Genomic DNA, 23,872 nt, shown 5'->3' on the forward strand with positions numbered 1-23,872 from the left:
GTCGGTGGATGAGTACAATTCAGTCTTATTTAAGACGGTCTCGATGCTGAGACTTTGTGGTGAAATAGTAACCGAAGAAGAGTTACTTGAGAAGACTTACTCTACATTCCATTCATCGAATGTGATACTGCAACAGCAGTACATAATGAAAGGCTTCGCCACATATACTGATCTGATCTCGTGCCTGCCTCTGGCCGAGGCAAACAATGAGCTCCTGATGAAGAACAGTGAAGCTAGACCTGTTGGAACAGCACCATTACCGGAAGCTAATGAGGTTGAAAAGAAAGAACCCGACGAGTGCAATTACGTCCAAAACAATAAGAGATCACACGGCAATGGCCGTGGTGGTTACACGGGGCGTGGCCGTGACATTACTCGAACAGCCGAGACAACTACTCGACCGGCCGGAAAGTAAACCACAATAACCGTGGTCGTGGTTCCAATCCCGGCCGTTGTCGAGGCAATTATGGCCGAGGTCGAGGCGGCATATCCAAACCGTCTTACTCGACCAAATTCGTTTGTCACAGATGTGGGATGGGCAACCATTGGGCCAAGAATTGTAAAACCCCTAAGCACTTGTGTGAGCTCTACCAAGAAAGTCTTAAGAACAAGAACCCGGAGGCTCACATGGTTCACGATTCCGGATATGAGGCTGATGATGATTCCGACATTGCTAAAGATGACCCAATGGATTTTGAGACTTCTGATTGTCTCAAAGACTAAAGTTTCGATACGACTTGTCTTATTGCTTTATGATTGCTTTGGTGTTTTTAATTTTATTTTTGGTGTTCTGAAATTTTAATAAAGAAAGTTTCTAAAGTTTTATAAAAGTCTCTGAGATTAGAAATCTTATTACTTATAGAAATGAAAGATGGTATGAGCATACTCGTGGTGGATAGTGGCACAAGTCACACAATACTTAGAGACAAAAGATATTTCATAAATCTCACAATGCAAAGTGCAAACGTACACACCATTGCAGGTGTAGCCGGCCTGATTGAAGGTCACGGCCAGGCATATGTATTGATGCCTAAGGGCACTCATCTAGAGATCAAAACTGCCTTGTATTCCCCAAGCTCTAAAAGAAGCTTATTGAGTTTCAAAGACATAAGATTGAATGGTGTCCATCTTGAAACATGGGAAGAAGAAAATAAAGAATTCGTTAACATAATTTTGATCACCAAAGGCAGTAGAAAGATCCTAGAAACCATACCTGCAATATCTACTGGTCTATACTATGCAAAGATCAGTATGGTCGAGTCTAATGCCTGCGAAATTTTCACTCTATGGCATAACCGGCTTGGCCATCCCGGTAATAACATGATGTGAAAGTAGATAATGAATTCACAAGGGCACACGATTAAAGGAGTTGTCCCATACAATCTCACATGTGCAGCATGTGCACCATGGAAACTCATAACTAGGCCATCACCATCCAAAGTTAATAAAGAGATCATCAATTTTCTGGAAAGGATTCAAGGAGACATATGTGGACCAATACACCCACCTAGTGGGACGTTCAGATACTTTATGGTTCTGATTGATGCATCGACCAGATGGTCACATGTTTGTCTACTATCCACACGAAACTTGGCATTTGAACGCCTGCTTGCTCAGATAAGAAGACTGAGGGCACACTTTCCAGATTTCCCTCTAAAGACTATACGTCTAGACAATGCTGGTGAGTTTACGTCCCAGGCGTTTAATGAGTATTGTATGTCCATGGGGGTAAGTGTAGAACACTCCGTGGCACATATACATACACAGAACGGCTTGGCCGAATCCTTCATTAAACGTATCCAGCTGATAGCCCGACCATTACTAATGAAGTCTCAACTCCCGGTATCAGCATGGGGACATGCAGTATTACATGCAGCAGAACTGATTCGCATCAGACCATCCAGTGAGCATATATATTCACCACCCCAGTTAATCACGGGTCATGAGCCAGACTTGTCCCACATCAAAACATTTGGATGTGCCGTCTACGTTCCAATTGCTCCACCACAGAGAACAAAAATGGGACCACGGAGAAGGATGAGAATATACGTTGGATATGACTCCCCAACTATTATAAAGTATCTTGAGCCAACAACCGGTGATTTGTTTAAGGCCAGATACGCAGACTCACAGTTTGATGAGTCCACATATCCGACCTTAGGGGGACATAACCGCCGGCTGAGAAATGAAATAGAATGGTCTCGACCATCAATATCTTGGCAAGATCCTCGGACTAAAGAATGTGATATGGAAGTCCAAAATATTATATATCTTCAAAAGCTAGCTAATCAACTGCCAGATACATTTGCTGACCCAAATCGAGTGACAAAGTCATATATACCGGCTTGTAATGCACCAATAAGAATAGACGTCCAGAAGGGACAAGGTCAAGTGACTACAGAGTCTAAACAACGTCTCAAACGTGGTAGACCTATTGGTTCCAAAGATAAACAGCCTCGGAAGTCCAAGAGAGGTGTTGGATCCGAGAGCATCAAGGAAACCATCCAGAACATTGATGGAGCGGCCGAGCCGACCAGAACGGTCGAGCTAAGTGAGCCGGACACACCAACTGATCCAACCATTCCAAATGATGGAGTTCGGGATGCTGAACTTCATGGGACACAAGGGCCGGACAATCAAGAGATATCTATAAATTATATAATGTCTGGAACGAAATGGAACAGAAAAGATATCGACGTCGATGATATATTTGCATATAAAGTAGCACTTGAGATCATGGAAATAGATGAGGATCTAGAACCCACGTCCATATATGAATGCATGCAAAGATCAGATTGGATCAAATGGAAAGAAGCCATAAACGTGGAGTTAGAATCATTAAAGAAAAGAGGTGTTTTTGGCCCTATAACCGTGACACCAAGAGATGTCAAACCAGGGGGATACAAATGAGTCTTTGTGAGAAAGAGAAATGAGAAAAAAGAAGTAGTGAGATACAAAGCACGGCTTGTAGCACAAGGATTCTCACAGAGACCAGAAATAGATTATGAAGAGACTTACTCCCCTGTGGTGGATGCAACTACATTGCGATATTTAATCAGTCTGGCCGTAAAAGAGAAACTTGATTTACGCCTAATGGATGTAGTAACTGCATACCTGTACGGTCCACTGGATAATGAAATTCATATGAGAATTCCAGAGGGTATTGAGCTCAAAGATAAGAAAGGTTCTCGAGAACAACATTGTATTAAGCTGAATAAAGCCTTATATGGTCTGAAACAATCAGGTCGAATGTGGTACAACAGATTATCAGAGTACCTAGTGAAAGAGGGTTATAAGAACGATCCAATAAGTCCATGTATTTTCATAAAGAGATTCGACAGCAAGGGCTTCGTGATTATGTCGGTTTATGTGGACGACCTGAATATAATAGGAACCCCTGGAGAGATTTCCCAAACAGTCGAATGTCTAAAGAAAGAATTCGAAATGAAAGACTTAGGAAAAACTAAGTTCTGTTTGGGACTGCAATTTGAGTATGTAGACAAAGGAATCCTTGTGCATCAAAAGACATATACATAAAAGATACTCAAGCAGTTTAATATGGACAAGGCTCATTCCTTGTCAAGTCCTATGGTCGTAAGGTCCTTAGACCTAGAGAAGGACCCATTCGGACCAAAGAAGCCGGACGAGGAGACACTCGGACCGGAAGTGACTTACCTAAGTGCTATTGGAGATTTAATGTACTTGGCTAGCCATACTAGACCGGACATCAGTTTTGCCGTGAGTTTACTGTCTAGATTCAGTTCATGTCCGACACTTAGGCACTGGAACGGAATAAAACATCTGTTCAGATATCTGCAAGGAACAAAGGACCTCGGGTTGTTCTATACCGACCAGCCAGGAAAGAGTTTGGCCGGATATGTAGATGTTGGGTACTTATCTGACCCACACAATATTAGATCTCAGACAGGATATGTGTTTATACACAGTGGGGCTGCAGTATGTTGGCGGTCCACAAAACAATCCTTAGTGGCCACATCCTCTAATCATGCCGAGATCATAGCCATGTTTGAGGCAAGCCGAGAGCTTGTATGATTGAGGAACATGACCGGCCATATTCTAAAAGAGAGTGGCCTGGCCGTGGGAAAGGAAAAAGAAGAGCCAACGATCATCTATGAGGACAATGCAGCTTGCATAGCTCAGCTCAAAGATGGATACATTAAGGGAGATAGAACGAAACACATCTTGCCCAAATTCTTCTTCACCCACGACCTGCAGAAGGCTAATGAAGTTCAAGTGGTTCAAGTTCGGTCCAGTGACAATTCAGCCGACCTCTTCACTAAGTCTCTGCCAACCTCAACGTTCAGGAAGCTGGTTCATCAGATAGGAATGCGCCAGCTGAAGGATCTTCAGTGATGCCTTCATCAGGGGGAGTGTCATGTGTTGTACTTTTTTTTCTGTCTACGGTTTCCATTTTTCCCACCTTGGGTTTTTGGTTTTCCTAGAGAGGTTTTAATGAGGCAACTTTGTGCATGATACAAACCCATATGGTTATAGCATCCAAGGGGGAGTGTTATAAATCATGGAGTGGATTGCTATTGACCAAGACCAGAAGAGAAGGCCCATCAGCCACGACCAGGCCCAGCCGCGGCCGCGACCAAGGGGAGAGAGAGTCGGTCGGTTTTGGACCGACTTAGGATTAGGATGTTTTCCTTTTTCCTGTTATCTTTAGTTTTACTATTTCCTCTTAGATTATGTTTTGTACTCTTTCCATTTATCTCTTCCTTGTAACCCTTATATAAAAAGAACTTATTATTCAGAAATAAATATACAGTTTCCCCATTCTTTTACAACAATTATGATGTATTTGTGACCATTTAAAACGGTTACTGTACCGTCGTCACAAATCTTTTCTGGTAACAAAAATATCACAGTGTTTGCTACACATTACTGCGGTAACTATTCCAATACAAATAGCAACAATATAAAAAAGTAACAAATTTGTTACAATTACCAACTAAAAATAATGTCACAGAACTGTCATACTATGTGACTAATTACGTTTTAATTCCGTCGCTTATTACAACAGAAATTTAGTATTAAACTAGGGTGGTGTCCGCGCTTCGCGCGGCTTCGCGCGGAATATTTTTTTATTGTTAATAAGTAAGAGTTTTCTGGATGATATAATTATGTAGCCGTCTTTATTTGTTAAAAGTATTATTAGTATTTTTACTGTATTATGTAGTAGTAAGTGATATGTTAATATATTTTGTGTTTGTTTTTTCAATAATGTGTTGTCGTGTATATAATAGTATTTGTTAGTGGTGACGTGAACCTCTCATATAAAGCATATTTAATTTCAATAACTTTGCATTGATATATTTGTTGATTCTAAGATTAACGATTTCAGAGTCAAAATTATATTTTATTGTATTTTCAAAATTTTGAACATTATTTTTTTGAGATGTTTTTAGCCATATCTCTATATTTTGACCTTACCTATTACCATCTTTGTATTTCGTTTACCTCACCGGTGCTTCTCCCAGGAATGATTGTTATGTTTTGGAGTAGAGTTTTTATTGTCCGTCTTGTCCTGTGAGATTATCTCATATTTGTTGTAGGTCGGGTCTATGAGTTCCAAGTTGTGCGGTTGTTTCTCACTGCATTGTAGGTTGTTTCGGTCAATATTGATTGCTCCTCTTCTTCCTTAAATTTTGGCTGATGTTGGAGACTGCATCTTCTTGGGTTGGGTCAGAGTTTAGGCGTCGTTGATGTTTTTTCCTTGTCGTTGGCTTGACTTCGATGGTCCCTGCTTGTCTTGGTTTTAAAATTTTGTTTTTTTCGTGATCTAACTTCTTTTATCTCTTTCATAGCTTGAGTACGGCTCTACAGTTTGCTAATTTCATTTTGTTTTCCATTCCCTCGCTGTTCTCTCATCTCGTTGCAGTTTTCATTGCTGCTCGCATCTCTAGTAGCTCTCATTTCTGCCATGTTTGCCACTCTAGGTTTGGATAGTGTTTTCCTCCGTGTATGCTCGGTGGGCTTGGAAGGTTGTTTATAGTATCAAGCTAGAGCTATGGTTTCTCGGTGGTTGGCTTCAATTCTCGCTCCCTCAGGTTGTTTCTTTTCTTTCCATGTTTCCCTTGGTATAGGCGTACGGAGTTAATCTCATGGAGATTTGGTCCTTTTTATCTAGAGTTTTGTGGTTCTTCGCTGGCATGGACGTCTTGCTTTAGTTTGTGAGGTGCTTCTTACCTCTTAGCTGGTGGCTGGGCCTTTGGGGCTTTAGGCATGTGCCTTCCTACTTCGTGCTGACTTTGGCATTTTGGTCATTATTTTTCTTCTGGCTTGCTTTTTGGTTCTTTGCGTTGGTATTCTACCACACACATTTGTGTTCGGAGGATTGTTTTGTCTCAGATTTTATCTTTTTGCTTTTTTTCTGACTTCTGATTATTTTAGCTAAAACACTCTATAGTAAGATGAGGTAATTTAGTCTTTATTCTTAATCTCTTTTCAGTTTCGGACCTTTATTGAGTTAGTATTATTATGGAATTTTACCTTTTTTGTGGTTGCGGAGGTTTTATTTTTAGACCATATGTTGTGCTCTAGTTTCTTCTTCTTAGTTTAGTTATTTTATGATTTTTAATAGTGAAATAAATATTTAATTTGTAAATTAAAAAAATAGAAAATGGTAAAATTAATAAATAGTGAAAGTTAATATTATTTTTAGCTGTTCATAAATTAAATATTTAAAATTATTTATATTATTTTACTTATTTCTTTATTCATCTTGAATTTTACTGACCCATAAAATAATTATCAAATTTCATATAATGATTCTTTGTGCGAGAACGATTAGATAACTAAAATTCTCAGAAATTCTATCAGACTCAAAAATTTCGCTTTCTCTTGTTATTTGTTTATTTATTCTAATTTTCTTAGTTTTTGCATTATTCAAGTTCCATCGGTAATTTTTTAATATAACAAACATGTGAATTTTGATGAAAAAATAAAAGAGGACACGTGGCAGCAAACCCCCCTGCCACTTGTCAGAAGAAAGGAAAATGTCTACTTTATATAGATTGTCACAAATGAAGTCTGAACAAGCATCTAGTCTGTATCCTTTTACGACCATTTTCAGAGTCCCAATTTTGTCACGTTTTATTACAAAAATATCAGCATTAGAACTCTCATAACTAGTTACAGGTTTGTCATAGTTTTTACTAAATTATTATCTCAATGATTTATAGATTGTTAAAATCATGTATATTTTTACAAGCTTTCATCAAATGTTGGGTATATTACAAGCTATTCATTACTTTTTAATCAATTCATACAAAACTTTAATGTATAATGGTCAATAACATTCATTAGGAAATATAGCGTGTAAAATAAATATATTCATATATAACATTTCAAATTTTGAAATATTATTATTTTGTATACTTATACAATTTGTATTACTAAAGCTTTCAAAAATTTCTCTAATTTTTTTAAAACTTAAATATCTAATCGTAAGATCATTAGTCTTTTATATCTACAAATTTTATAAATATTGTTTAGGTTAAATATTTGATAATTATACAATTTTATATTATTTTTATTAGTTTTATACAAATTGATTTAATACATATCAAATCTATATTAAATATTAGTAAGAAAATAGTAAAATCTATAATATTTAATAAAATTTATTTTAAATATAAGTTAGATTTAAAAAATTTTTACTGCACATGGTGCAGGAAAACACATAGTATACTATAAAATAGTTTGTGTTTATCCATTTCATTTTTGACAAACTTCTTACCTAATATAAAAACTGTAGACCAAAAATATTTTAACCAAAATAAGGATTAAAACAGAAATATGATGTGTTATCTATATATGATTGACTAAAAGTCTAAAACTAAAACACTAATCGGTAAGTCTGAATTGTTATAAACCATATGATAGATGTCTATAACTGGCTCGGTCTATAACCAGCACGGTCTATAACCGGCCCAATACCAAGAGAGAGAGAAAGAGAGACAGCTTAGGCTTTAAAGAAAAGGAAACCCTATTTCCTTTTCTTTGTATTTGTACACTTTCCATATTTATGTCTTTCCTTTTATTTCTTTGTAACTCTCATATATAAGGGCACCTTATGATTGAGTAATAATACAGAAACTTACAGTTCTAAATCCTTAAGTTTACAACACGTTAGCAGCACAATAGCCTCTAACACCCTGAGCCTAAAACCAAATCAACAAAACCCTAAAACCCTAAAACGAAAAGGAATCTGCCTCAGAACTTCAATGAGGCCGTTCTCCCAAACCGTGAGGACCCAGAAAACGATCAAGATATTAAATCGAAGCCATTGCCGAGACGAATCAGTCAGTGCAAACCGCTTGTCGATCTGACCACCGACGCGCCCTCACACACAGATATAGTGCACGCCGATTTGTTTTAAAACCCTAATCCGAACCCGACGATACCGACGAATCCTAATCCGTTCGCGACTCCGTTCCAGCTCGTGTCCACATGATCAGCTCCAGCCCCAAGGCGTTCCTGATCCTAGACGAACTCAGCTCCATCCTACATCAAGGACAACTCGCGATCCGATAGAAGCAGCTCGCGTCCCAGCCAGCTTGCGTCCCGATCGTGTCTAAGCTCTAGGTTCATTCTTGGTGGGCCGGTTTCTACAAACAACTAAACTAAAGGTATTTCGAATTCTAAGAACATAATGAATCGAATTTGGTTGATTGTAAAGAATGAAACCCTAAAATATAATCTCTAAGATGAAAGCCATAGGATAATAGATCAATCCCTAAGCGAGTAAATCGAATCTCTATAAGTTCGATCCCCAAACACTAAAAATCGAGATTGATCCATTGATCAATTAAAATCAGAACCTTAAAGGTTTTGAATCTCAAATCAAATCTCTTTGATCTAAGATCAAATTTTCGAAATCCCTAAACCCTAATTTGAAAACTATTGATTAATTAAAACTGATTGATTGATTGATTGAGATTGAATTTGATCATCCTGAAATTGAAATTGCTTGTTAATAAAATCGAAACACTAAAACCCTAATTCTGAAAATTAATTTTGATTGTTTGAAATTGAACATTGATTGGTTGATTTGATCACCTAGAACTATTGTTAGCATTGTTCAAACTCGAATCTGATTGTTTGGCTTGTTTAAACTAAAACCCTAATGAACTAGTTTAGATTATTTTAAAATCGAAATCTGAAACTACATATTAGGTTAAACTGTTCTAGACTTGATCATACTCGTGGCCGTGTGGCCTTGTTGCATTCATACCATAACTTAATCACATTGATTGATTGCAATTACACTTAGAACTTATTCTAGGAATGGTGTTGAATAGAATCAAATAGTCGTGTGGCTTAATCATTTCTTGGCCGATAGGTTTGCTTGTTTTGATTGCATCATGAACTGATAGAAACAAACAATGTTAGGATTGCAATTACAAGACAAACTAAATGCATAAAAACGAACTAGTTTGCATACATGGCCGTGCGGCTTGCTCATTGGCCGTGAGGCATAGATCTTGGCTGTGAAGGCTTGTTTGATTGTTTGAACATAAAACCCTAATCGGTTAAACATTAAAAACTATTCCTAAAAGATCTAAAAATATTAATCTATAACTTCAGATGTCGAAAATCAACAACCTTGATTTCGCTGCCCTAAATCTATCTGGAGACAATTACCTTCAGTGGGCGCTCGATGCTAAGATCATCCTGAAATCCAAGGGACTCGGTGAGTGTGTCACCGAGAACAATAATGCCAATGTAAAGGATCGATACAGAGCCATCTTGATCATTCGTCATCATCTAGCTGAGAGTCTCAAGGATCAATACCTAACCATTGAGAATCCACTAGATCTTTGGAATGAATTGAAATCGAGATATGATCACCAGAGAACGGTGATCTTACCAAAAGCTCGGTTTGATTGGACGAATCTGATGATCCAAGACTATAAGTCTGTGGACGAATATAACTCTGCACTATTTAAGATTGTTTCTAAAATGAACTTGTGTGGTGAAAGTATTACGGATCAGGATATGCTTGAGAAAACCTTTTCCACTTTCCACACAAGCAATGTACTGTTACAACAACAGTACCGTGAGAAAGGTTTCAAAACATATGCTAATCTTATTTCTTGTCTCTTGCTCGCTGAGCAGAACAATGAATTACTAATGAGAAACAGTCAGATGAGACCACTTGGATCAGCTCCACTACATGATGCACACACTACATAGGACAATAAATAGTCCAACCACGTCCAAGGAAACGGCCAGCATGGCCGTGGTCGAGGCAAATCAAACGGACGTGGCCGCGGTCGAAGATCCTTTGGCCGCGGGCGAGGAAATGGTCGAGACCATGGACGGGACCGTGGCTCATTTGGACGAGGCCATGGGCGTGGCCGTGGATCTTCTTTCAAACCCCAACACTCGACTAAATCAGAGAAATACGTGTGCCATAGATGTCGAATGAGCAATCATTGGGCTAAGACTTGTCGGACTCCCAAGCATCTAGTTAACCTCTACCAAAAGAGCTTGAAAGGGAAGAATCCTGAAGCCCATATGACTTACCAAGATGATGAAAACGACTTCAATCATGAGAAGGACGATCTTATGGATTATGAAACTTCAGATTGTCTAAAAAAAGAAATTGAAGATTGATTTCGACATTTGTAATCTAAATTTATGTGTTCTTTGTTTTGGTGTTTTTCATTTCTATGAACTTGTTTTATTAAAACTTAATAAAATGAATGAATGATTTTTGAAAACGCCAACATGATTTGCGGGTATGGTACACATTAAGGGCTATGGCCAGATATGTATAAGGACAAGCATTTAGAAGCTTTATATTCACCCAGAAAAACCCATTCAGATTATATAGAGATATAAGAATGAATTGTTTCCATATTGAAACAATGGGCGAAGGAAACAAAGAGTTCCTATATGTATAAAATTGCCCAAGGCCATAATGAGTCCTAAAAAAAAAAAACTATACCTGCATTCTCTATTGATCTAGACTATGCCAAGATCAATATGATAGAGGCAAAAGTCATGGTAACCAGAATGGTTTACCCACGAAATTATACACTTTATGGCATGACCGGATTGACCATCCTGGTCCAAAACGTGATGCGAAATTGATATTGAAAAGGGCACAAAGAGTTATCCTATAGAATCTCACGTGTGTAGCATGAACACAAGGGAAACTTATTAGGCCATGATGTCCCAAAGCACTTAAAGATTATAGTATGTCCATGAGGGGGCAGTGAGGACAAATCCGCACATGTCCATACTATATATAGCTTGGTTGAATCCTTTTATAAATCTGTATTGGCCATTACCCATAGGTCCAAACTCTCAGTCCAAGGCTTGGGGACACACGAATTTACATGCATCTTAACTAATAAGCATCAGACCATTAAGTGAGCATAGATATTCCCATCTCAAATTTATTACAGGTCATGAGCCAGACATATAACATCTTGAGATATTTGGATAAGCCACCACAAATATATGTGTCGTCTAAGATGGATCCTTAGAAGAGGATGAGGATGGGGATATACGTTGGATATGAATCTCCCACAAATAATGAAGTACCTTGAGCCAAATATGGGTGATCTATTTAGTGGCCAAGAACACGGATTGCAAAGTCTAATGGATCCGACTATCCAACATTAGGGGGAGAAAATAATAAGCTGGTAAGAGAAACAGAATGGCATCGACCATCATTGTCTTGGCAAGATCCTCGGACTAAAGAATGTGAAATAGATGTCCAACGATTATACATTTACAAAGATAGCTAATCAAATGCCAGACACATTTGCTGACCCGAAAAAGAATGACTAAGTCATATATAAACCAGCTTGTAAAGCACCAACTAAATTGATGTCCAAGAGAGACACAGTCAAGTTGCTACAGAGTCTATACAAGATAGACCAATAAGTTCTAAAAGATAAGAATCTTCGGAAACAAAAGAGAAAGGTGCATAGAATGATAAAACAAATCCGAAGTCAAGGAAACCATCCCAGACATAGAGATAAGGCCGGCCGGCTCTAAGGTACAGGCCGTACCAAACAATGTAGCTTGGGACGCCAAGCTGCAAAGTATTAAAGGTCCTGATAATAATGAATCTCAATCGATTATATCATGTCTGGAACATAATGGAACACAATAAGGAATGTCGAGATAAGATGATACAAGATAGCACTTGAATTTATGAATATAAGCGAGGATCATGAACCCACGTCAATATAAGAGTGCACACTCGTAGAACATATTGAATGGAAACATGGGGTTAAATAGTTTAATGAAGAAAGACGTATTTGGCCATATGATTAAGACGCCATATGATGTTAAAACCAGTGGATATAAATGGGTCTTGTGAGGAATAGAAATCGTGAGATATAAAGCTAGTGTTGCACAAGGATTCTAACAAAGACCAGTAGTAGATTATGAGGAGATATACTCCCATGTGGTGGATGCAACTACTTTTAGATTTCTCATAAGTCTGGCTATATTAGAGAGAAAAAGTAGACTTGCAGCAAATTGATGTAGTGGCTGCATATTTATATGATCCACTGGATGATGAAAGTACTATAGAGTATTGAGCTGAAAGTACAACAAGTTCTCGAGAACAATATTGATAATCATCAAAGTATATGATCTGAATATCCTAGGAACCTCTGGGTACAATTTTCCAAACAATTGAATATCTCAAGAAAGAGTTTGAGATGAAAGATTATGGAAAACAAAGTTTTGTTTGGGACTACAGCTTGAGTACATTAACAATGAAATCCTTGTGCATCAAATAGTATATACAGAAAAGGGTACTCAAGGGATTTAATGTGGACCAGTCTCACCCATTATCTAGTACATGGGCGTGAGATCACTTGTTTTAGACACTGATCTGTTTGGTCCACAAGAAGGACATGGTCGTGAATATCCCTGACTTGGACACGGATCCTTTGGTCCCAAGAAGGACAAGAAATATGTCTTTGGTCCGGTAAAGTCCATTACCCAAGTACCATTGGCGCCTTGATGTAATAGATAAGCCATACTAGGCCGGACATGTGTTCTTGCCGAGAATCTCCTATATGTTTAGCTCATGTTTGACCATAAGGAACTAAAGACATACACGTCCCTAAACTTATGTACTATTGGCGCCTTGCCTTGATATTGAGACCATTAGTCATTGGTATCCATGAAGCTCAACCATCAGGTTGGGATGCGCCAACTTGAAGTACATATACGGAGATTGGGATACGTAGACTGAAAGATTTTCAGTGATGTTCAGAACATGGGGAGTAATGCGTGTTGTACTCTTTTTTCTTAACCATGGTTTTGTCCCACTGAGTTTTCTTGGTAAGGTTTTAATGAGGCAACATCCAAAGCGTATTACGAACTCTGTATGGTTATGACATCCAAGGGGGAATGTTATAAACCATTTGATGGATGTCCATAGCCGGCCCGGTCTATAACCGGCCCAATACCAAGAGAGAGAGAGATGCGGCTTAGGCTTTAGAGAAAAGGAAACAATATTTAATTTTCCTTATATTTGTACACTTTCCATATTTATGTCTTTCTTTTTATCTCTTTGTAATTCCCATATATAAAGACAACTTATGATTGAGTAATAATACAGAAATTTACAGTTCTAAATCCTTAAGTTTACAACATGAATACATAACTTAAAAGAACTTGTTACATAATTTTGTTGCAGTTTGTTACAAAAGCCTGTTTAGAATTCGTAGCAGTCTGAACAACAAAAAATCGTAATAGTTAAAAAATAAAAACTACTTACTCACGTTCAGTCACCATATTGTCATAAACTAAACAATTCAATTCATCCAAGTTCGTAAAATTTGTGACAATACATAAGGTCACCATATTGTAACAGTTTGTAACAACTATCGCTTTGGTCACAATATTGTCATTAATTATGACAAAAGTGGGCTACGATTTAAATAGTCACAATGTTTGTGACGACACAACTACGTATATGTGACTTAAAATTTTAGTTACAACTAGAGGTTTTTCCGCTTTTAGCGCGTATAATTGCTTTGATTATTTTTTGTTTTAATATTTAATAGTGTGTCATATTTAGTTTGAATAATAACTTGGATAAAATTAATTTATTTGCATTTCTATTTCATCCTCATCGTAAACAGTCCTATTTATCACTAAATAATCTGTTTTGCTTTTAGTTTATTATTAGAAGAGTTTAAAACGTGTGTGTGAGTAACGATTGACATTGAAAGAAATTGACAAAGTTTAACTATACTGGCAGCCTTCATTTTTCGTGATTAATTAAATATCGAAACAGTGAAATCAATTTCTCGAGAAAGAAGAAACATTTTTTTTTGTAATTTCAGTCACTAACTGAACGTGACTTTACACGACTGGAGCCAGATAAATAGAATTTTAGAATTTTTTTATTCTTCAAATTTAAAACATGGAGATTATACAATATGGAAATATTCATGTTCTTTTTTTTTTGGAACAGAAATGGAATCGAGACCAAGACCCCAATAGTTTTTTCCAATCTGAAGAAAATAATTGTTTGTCTGCAACATAGCCATTAAGTATCATAACTCTATGTACCGTTTAAATAATTGTATAGCCCCATGGGAAATCCCCTATATATTAATTGAGGAACATTTGAAAAGATGTAACCTCAATTTTGTATTAATTAAAATAGGCCCCAATGCATAGGTGGCACTCAATTAGGTAGTCAATTACATTCAATTGAAAAATAAGTAGGTCCACATTCGATTTTTATATGTTGTTAGATACATAAGTTGGTCAAACTATATGATATAATGATATGATATGTTATTTTCTTTCCTTAAATCAAACCTACGGAATTACCATAAATGACTAATATATATATGACAATTAATGATTTTAATAATAAAGATTTGATAACAATTTATATCTCCTCCATCATTTTTTGTTTAATTTTATATTATTAAAATAAATTAAACAATCAAATTAGCTATAAAAATAAAATTTAGATTTTTTCGTATATGTTATATTTTGAATTTTTAAAAACGACAATAAATGACTAAAACTATTTAAATTATTATGTTAAAAATTAATGATCAATGGTTTAACATCCCTTATATATTAATTGAGGAACATTTGAAAAGATGTAACCTCAATTTTGTATTAATTAAAAGAGGCCCCAATGCATAGGTGGCACTCAATTAGGTAGTCAATTACATTCAATTGAAAAATAAGTAGGTCCACATTCGATTTTTATATGTTGTTAGATACATAAGTTGGTCAAACTATATGATATAATGATATGATATGATATTTTCTTTCCTTAAATAAAACCTACGGAATTACCATAAATGACTAATATATATATGACAATTAATGAGTTTAATAATAAAGATTTGATAACAATGTATATCTCCTCCATCATTTTTTGTTTAATTTTATATTATTAAAATAAATTAAACAATCAAATTAGCTATAAAAATAAAATTTAGATTTTTTCGTATATGTTATATTTTGAATTTTTAAAAACGACAATAAATGACTAAAACTATTAAAATTATTATGTTAAAAATTAATGATCAATGGTTTAACATTTTTATTATAAGAAGATACACATGATTTTAAAACCATATGAGTAAAAAATATCATTTAATAATAAAATAAATAAATAAATATATATATATATATATATTAAACACTATATACCATAAGATTACATAAATATTTTAATATTAAAACTTTCAATGAATTTTCAAGAACATTTATAAATTATAAATTTATTAAAGATTTCAGATTGAAAATTTTGTTATCGATGATTTAAATATTTTGTTATAAAACGATATGAACGATCATAGAACTGTATGATTATAAATTCTTATTTAATAAATAACTATACAAAATATACTATTCCTAGAAAAATAGGTTGGTTCATCTTAACTTATATTACACTTTTTATTAAACTAACTATCGAATTGATAAATAACGTACCAAAAAATATTTTGCACTTTCCTTAAATAAAAGCTACGAAATTACCTAATATGATTAACGTATATGTGAAAATTAATTATAATGAATAATAAATATTTGATAACAATTTTTGTATCTTAGCATATTTAATATATAATAAAAACATTTTTTTATTTTTCTTATATGTTATATTATGAATTTTTCAAAACGTCTATAAATTATTAGAAATTTGAATATCCCCACTCTGAAAATTTTGTGATCAATAGATTATTTTTTTTGTCATAATAAGTTACAAATGATCATAAAATTGTATTAATATGAACTTTTATTTAATATTATAAGAAGATACACATTATTTTAAAACCATATGAGTAAAAAATATCATTTAATAATAAAACATATATATTTATATATATATAGATTATACTATATACCATAAGATTACATAAATATTTTAATATTAAAACTTTCAATGAATTTTCAAAAACATTTATAAATTATAAACTTATTAAAGATTTCACATTGAAATTTTGTTATCGATTATTTAAATATTCAGTTATAAAATGATATGAATGATCATAGAACTGTATGATTATAAATTCTCATTTAATAAATGACTATATAAAATATACTATTCTTAGAAAAATAGGTTGGTCTATCTTGACTTACATTATATTTTTTATTAAACTAACTATCTAATTGATAAATAATCTACCAAAATTTTTTTTGCACTTTCCTTAATTAGAAGCTACAAAATTACCTAATATGATTAACGTATATATAAAAATTAATTATTATGAATAATAAATATTTGATAACAATTTTTGTGTCTTAGTTCTTTTTTTTTAATTTTATATTATTGAAAGATATTAAAAAATCACATTAAATATATAATAAAAACATTTATATTTTTTCTTATATGTTATATTTGAATTTTTCAAAATGTCTATATATTGTTAGAAATTTGAATATTCCCACTCCGAAAATTTTGTGATCAATAGATTATTTTTTTGTTATAATAAGTTACAAATGATCATAAAATATAACGCATATGAATTTTTATTTAATAAATATTCAAACTAAATAATATATATATATAAACACTAATGATTTAAAGTAACAAGATTGGATGATCAATTTAGTCGTCCAGTTGAAATCTTTCAAAAGTATGTGAAAGACTAAAGTCAAAGTAAATATTGATTTAGAATAGTAGTTATATTTTACTAACCAAATACCGAAAAAAACCGAACCGAACCGAAACTAACCCGATATCCGGGTTGAACACCCGTAATCCAAATGAAGCCAAACTATTGTTTCATTCTCCAAAATATAATAAAAATAATAACTTAATCCCGCGCAAGGCGCGGGTCTTATCCTAGTATAATATATAGACGAACCTCTCCTAAGCCCGCCAAGGACACATTCTCCACTTACGTCGCCTTGTAAACCTGCTACTTTGCCTCCATGTCCATGGTAGAATATATGCATACATGTATTGAAATAGCTACTCTGACGTTGTAAAAAATGCATGAAATGGCTTCACGCTTATATACTTTTAAATCTGTTCTTTTGTGAAAGAGATCCTGTTGTACGACACACTTAGTTTCTATTTTTCATGTTTCTAATAATCTGCTAAAGCAAAGAGAAGATTATAAATTTAAAAGAGATGCATTTTTAATTAGAGAAATTGATTAAAGAGAAAATTAGAATGTATAACAAAAGTTGGTTTATTACTAGAGTGTTAAACATCTTTTTAAAATGACTAGAATGTTTGGACATCCATAGTAAATGACTCTAATGGCCTTTGGTTAGTTTTTTTTAATTGAAATTACTTTTAAACATATAATCCACATCAGTAATTAAAATTACACATCACCACCACAATAGAAACCAATCAATCTCTTCTCCAACATAACTAAATCGAAGTTTTAAAAAAAAACTAACTAAGAACATCGTTTTGTCGTCTCGAAGAAGAACCGTCGAAGAAGGAACCGCGACATCGACATTGTATGTGTTAACTTCCTCTTCGTCGAAATAGCTCTCTGTCGTTGTACTTTGTTTTCTCTGTTATCATCGTGCCCGAAATCAGAATTCTGAACTCGTTTGTACGAAATCGTCTTCGCCGCCGTCTTCGCCGCATTCTTATCTCCGAGTTTGTCTTTTCCGGTAGGATATCGCGACGTTATATATTGTGTTTTGTTGAGTTTGTGGGTCAGTTATGTATTATATTTCATTTGATTTATATTTTCTTGCGACTGAGCTAGGGTTGTGTTGTGGCTGTGATTTTGTTTTGTTGGGGGTTTCGTTGCGTCTGAGTTAGGGTTTTACTGCGGCTGAGTTATGGTTATGTTATGGCTGAGTTATATTTGTGTCGTGAATAACCTAATGTTATGTTATGACTCTGTTACTCTTATGATGCGGCTGAGTTACAGTTTTGTTGTGGCTGATTTTATTGTTGGGTTATATGATCAGATGGATGCTGCTGAAGTTAAATCAGGGGATTACCCACCAAGACTTTACCCTGAAGGGTCTTCTAACGTAGATGGTAAAGTTATTAATCACAATTTCCATCCAGGCATTTCCCCCACGTTAGAGAAACAATAGGACTTGATGTGTGGGAAGAACTGGTGAACTCTCCCATTGGAGTAGTTGCTAGGCTAGCTGAACGCGAAAGCATGTGGTCTGGTAGGACCGTGCACTATCTACTGTGTAGACAGCTGTGAGTTATAAAGAAGGAGATATGGTGTCTCGTGGCTGATGAGGCTATCAGGTTTAGCTTGCTCGAGTTTGGTGAGATCACTGGGCTAAACACAGGTCCATTGCCAACAGAAAAATTTGATCCTGGTCAATACAACAAGTTTTGGGGGGAGTTGAAGGTGCCGCTTGCCGCTTGGGATGGGAACAAAGTTAGATGAACTGAAGGCAGCATTAGCGTTCTGTCCGCTTTGGAGTTTTGAAAAGCGCAAGTGGTTGGGGCTGCTACTTCTTCAAGCCATGGGAGTCTATTGTTTGCATCACAATTCAAGGATACCCTTTCAAAGTGCAATAAGGGTATTCGACGATGAAGCCATGAGGTCGTATCCTTGGGGTCGGACTTCATACGAAGTTCTAATTGACTCTATTAAAACGTTGGCTCTAGATGGAGGTTCATACACAATAAGCGGCATGAAGGACGCGTTATTGATTTGGGCTTATGAATCCGTCACATGCTTCGGTGAGAGTTTTGGGAGAGTGATCAATAACGAAGACGTTCCGCTTTTGCGATGGGGTGGAAAGCGTACACGTGCAAGCTTTGATAAATTGTTGTCTGCCGAAATCGAAAAGCATGACGAGGTACGGTTTAACGCTGACTTAATTTATTTGATGGCTGAGTTCGGAGTTACTTAATGGCTGAGTTATGTGTTAAATTACGGCTGAATTATTTTAGTTGATGGCTGAGTTATGTGTTAAATCACGGCTGAATTATTTTACTTGATGGTTGAGTTTTGTGTTAGTTTGGAGGCTGAGTTTTGTTATAACCTGGTGTTGCAGGTGCGTGTGAGGAGAATGGTTTTGAAGGACTCAATTGAATAGATGTTTCCTATTTGGCCGGGTGAAGATGAAGACCCACAACTCGTTAGGTTGATAACATACATAAATTCAGGTAAATTTGTGAAAGGTTTGTGGGAAGTGCAGGGGAATGCAAAGGGGAAGGGGAATGAGAAGAAGAGAATGAAGGGTGGAGTTTCGTCAGAAGCTGAGCCACCCACTAAGAAGCAGAAGAAAGTTAAGACACAGAATGAGTCTGAAGCTGATGCAGCGGGAAAGGGTTCTAGCAAGAAGGAAGGTAGCAAAAAGTTGGAGTTGGAGAACAAAGCGACTCTAACGACCATTGTGAGTACTCTGGATATTATTTCCAGAAAATTTGATCAGGTTGACTCACGGTTGGAAGCTTACGAGTTAGAGCGGAACAGACCATTGATGGACCAAAAGACCATTGATGACAGGGTGAATGCTTTACTGGAGGAGCGTCTGAAAGATCTGGGGATTGGGAAAATTCCCGAAAACCATGATAACCCCTCTCCACAATTATCAGATAACTTTTTGTCGATGGCATAACCGGTGGTTCTAACGCATCAGAAGTTTGTCAATAGTCCAGCGTTAGTAGCTGCGGCTCCTGGTAAGGAGTTTGGACCGAAAAAGAATTTGGCCAAGGAGCTTGAAAAGGAATCAGGGGTGAAAAGGACTTTGGATGAGGTGTTTGGTAGTGTCGATAAAGCTACTGATATGCTGCCTCTTGATTTCGTAGTAGTTTCTCCTGCAAAGGCTACTAAGGATGATAAGCTACTAAGGATTTTAAGGCTGCTAAGGATCCAGCCTATGGACGCGGCTGCAGGCACAAGCGTATTGTTAAGGGTGAGGAAGCCGATGAGAAGAAAAAAGCAGTACAGGCAGATGCTGCGTATAAGAGGAAGAAAAAGGCTGAGGCTAAGAAAAAAGCTGCTGAGGATAAGAAAAAAGAGGCTGAAGCTAAGAAAAAAGTGGTTGAGGCTAAGAAAAAAGAGGCTGGGTTAAAGAAGAAACAAGAGGCTGAGCTAAAGAAGCAAAAACATGCTGGGTCAAAGTACAAAAAGGTGACTCCACCACGTGACGGTGTAACAAGATGCAAGGTACAACCTGATGTAGAGGATAACTCATTGGCTGATATAACTGACGAAGTTGTTGCAGAACAGAACGAATTTGCGCCGGAGTCTGATGTCGAGAATTTTGAAGTGGTTAGATCTGCCATAATTAAGGACTACCGGGAGAAAAATGTTCGGTTAACTCCAAAAGGGTTGTCAATGACGGCAGTTTCTTCATCATTAGTTTTTTCGAACGTAGGACATGATGGAACGACGTGCATGAGGAAAAATGTTACTCCTTCATCAGCAATATATGACCCTCTAGCACCTATTGATCCGGCGCTATTGGAGAAACTTATGCAACACATCAAGGCAATTCCACCCAAACCACCAGCAGCACCATGTAAAAAAGAAGTACTAATAGCTGATCATGAGAGTGACTTCTACAGCATACTCATCCATGAGAGACCGTGGCCGGAGAATGAGTACGGATGGGTGTTTGATAATGTAAGTCTTTATTACGGCTGAGTTATATATTATTTTATTTTATCACGGCTGTGTTATCTAATTTTTACAGCTGAGTTATATATTCTTTTATTATATCACGGCTGAATTATATATTCTTTTATTATATAACGGCTGAGTTATATATTTGATTACGGCTGACTTGTTAATATTATTTATGTAGCATGTCGTGGCGTATATGAACGTCCTCATTAAAAGGTCCATGCGAGAGCCCACTCCATTCTGGTCGAAGCGGATTGCCTTCGTTGACGTTTGGTGGCAAAGTTTTTTGATTCACGATTACGCTCAGTTCAAGATGAAACCCACAATGTTCATGTTCAAAGGCAATGGTTATGAAGATATGATAAATGGTAGGATTCCCGATCATTGTCGAACAAACTTGAAGTGGTATGAAGATGTGGATCACTTGTACGGATGTCTTCAAACCGGCGGAAATCACTGGGTTGCGTATCACGTGGATCTGAAGAAGGAGAAGATTGATTGCTACGATCCAATCTTTGGAGAGGTAACACTCGAAAGTGAGCCGAGAATTCTGAATTCATTTAAACCGCTGACGCACATAATTCCCGCTATGTTGAGTGCACATATTCATGCCAATATCCGACCCATTAGCAGGAAGAAGTTCTCATTCAGAAGGAGGAGCAAAAGATAGACTCCACAAAACACCCAGGTTGGCGATTGTGGGGTGTATTCGTTGAAGTTTGTGGAGTGTCTAGCGCTTGTTGTAACGTTTGATGGGATAAACAATCAAATTATTCAAGGTTTACGGATGAAGATGGCAGCAGATATCCTCGCTGAAGGAGGAAATGTTGTGACAGACCAAATGATGGCTAATTGAACATGTGTTGTTATGAAGTACTTGACTTATGTTGTTGTTGTTTTATGATGAACTTATGTTGTTATTTTGTACTTGACTTATGTTTTTATTAAGTATTTGACTCAGTCTAATTGTTTTTATAACCCTGCCGTGTCGTATATACGTAACTCATCCTTACCCCAAACATACCCTATAATCGTAACATGTTTATATAACTCAGCCGTATCGATTAGTATTAGTCAGCCGTTACGGTATTATAACTCAGTCATACCTCAAACATACCCTATAATAAAAAATAAATAAATTTTTATACTTTAAAATGTTAAATTGAAACTCCAATTATATATTTGAAATGAATATATAATCAACTGAATGTGTCTTCTTTATTGAATCTACGAGTTTAGGATCAATCATGATCTTGAGGTATATGTTTGTCTTACAATTACTCATAAACTTAACTGATACATATAAGGTGTGAGCATAATTCAAAACTCATAAACTATTATTGTGTTATTTATCATGAATTTGTGTTCTTATAACTATTCTTGCACCATAAATCCAAATCCCAAACTTAAAAACCCAAAAAAAGCAAACCTAAACCCTAAATAAGCAACCCTAAACCCTAAACCCCATTTACTAAGTCAGCCGTAAATGTGGTCTGTAACTCAGCCGTAAAGTGTAACTTCATCCTGACGTTTGGCGGGAAAAAGATAACTGCTTCTTGGGAAATTTTAACTCGAGACGTTTGACGTTTTGTACCTCTCTATATATTGTCTCCTCTCTTACACCTTTCTCTCTCTAAAAAAACCTAAACAAAAACTCTCTATCCCCATCAAAAGTTATGACGATTGTTCCTGGTTATTCGACGATGTTAGAGATCAGTGTCAATGCGATACTAAGCTATGCAAATCGTGAAAACCTCCCTCTTCCTGGTCCGGGTGAATTACTTGACACAACCCGTACTATCTGGTTCAAAATTTTAAGTGGTCTCTCTCTCGTCATCCCGTTGATTCTTGCAGAAGGCTGGGTTCATGATTGGCCGACATACCGCGCAATTCCCGATCATTTTAAGGAACGCTGGTTTCTTCAACTCGCTGTAAGAACAGTTTGTCCACTTAAAATGGCAGCATAGCGTTGCTGAGTTATTTTTCAGTTGTGTTCTCAACGGTTTTGTAATTTTTTTTTGTAGCGCAAAAACACATGGGATCTAAGGCATAATTCGACAGTTTGAACACATTTTAATCTTGTGGCCAGAGCGCTATTTCGTTGCCAGATGCGCTATTTGAAGAGAACTTGGGCAATCAGAGGCGACAAGCCTCCGTGGATGTTAACAAGAGTCTGGCGTGATCTCGTCCAGACATGTCGAATTGAAGAGTTTGGTCCTGAAAATTTTGGTTTCTGAAAGTGATGCCTTGTCTGTATTTTGAATCTGATAATTTCGGTTCCTGAATGTAAACATGTCGAATTCATATTTCTTGTATATTAAGTACTATAACCCAGTCATAATGTGTTTGTTTAATTCAGCCGTATCTTTATAATAACTCAGCCTCTACGTATAAAATAACTCAACTGTGAATGTTAACTTAGTGAAAACTTAAAGTTAACTCAACCAAAACGTATAAGGTAACTCAGTTGTGAATGTTACTTTACGATAAACCCAGCCATAAGTGACCGAAACTCAGCCGTAAATAAATTAGTCATAATTCAGCCATTGTAAAACGGCAAAACCCAGCTGTGAATGTTAATATAATACATTTCTAATGTGACGTTTCCACTTGCTTGATTGGACTGAGTTGTCGATTAATTATGGCGCGTGTGGAAAATACGGCTCAAACCTAATATCGAGGCTAATTATTAACAGTCTGTGACGCATGTGTCGAGGGATTTACAATATCGACACATTTAAATATTATTTTAATTATGGCGCGTGTGGAAACGATGTCGTTTCATCATGTCGTCTTTCTCACCCTAA

The 23,872-nt window shown here is 36.0% G+C and overlaps 1 protein-coding gene across 1 annotated transcript; it reads left to right on the forward strand.

Annotated features, from left to right (window-relative positions):
* The first annotated feature begins 217 nt into the window (after positions 1-217).
* On the forward strand, positions 218-21,921 carry LOC106363749. The gene is made up of 11 exons (XM_013803443.1): positions 218-411; positions 18,390-18,485; positions 18,533-18,676; positions 18,834-19,290; positions 19,489-19,506; positions 19,633-19,944; positions 20,077-20,241; positions 20,298-21,065; positions 21,247-21,588; positions 21,699-21,753; positions 21,845-21,921. The coding sequence occupies exons 1-11, from the start codon at positions 218-220 to the stop codon at positions 21,919-21,921; spliced, it is 2,628 nt and encodes an 875-aa protein (XP_013658897.1).
* Positions 21,922-23,872: the final 1,951 nt, after the last annotated feature.

This window comes from Brassica napus, chromosome C7 (assembly GCF_020379485.1).
Source record: "Brassica napus cultivar Da-Ae chromosome C7, Da-Ae, whole genome shotgun sequence".
NCBI lineage: Eukaryota > Viridiplantae > Streptophyta > Magnoliopsida > Brassicales > Brassicaceae > Brassica > Brassica napus.

Excerpts from the sequence above, each read along its gene's own strand:
- LOC106363749 (XM_013803443.1), top strand. The coding sequence starts at position 218 with ATGAAGAACAGTGAAGCTAGACCTGTTGGAACAGCACCATTACCGGAA. Across the intron at positions 20,242-20,297 it reads ATATGCTGCCTCTTGATTTC|GCTGCTAAGGATCCAGCCTA; the intron begins GTAGTAGTTTCT and ends AAGGATTTTAAG. Across the intron at positions 21,066-21,246 it reads ACGGATGGGTGTTTGATAAT|CATGTCGTGGCGTATATGAA; the intron begins GTAAGTCTTTAT and ends TTATTTATGTAG.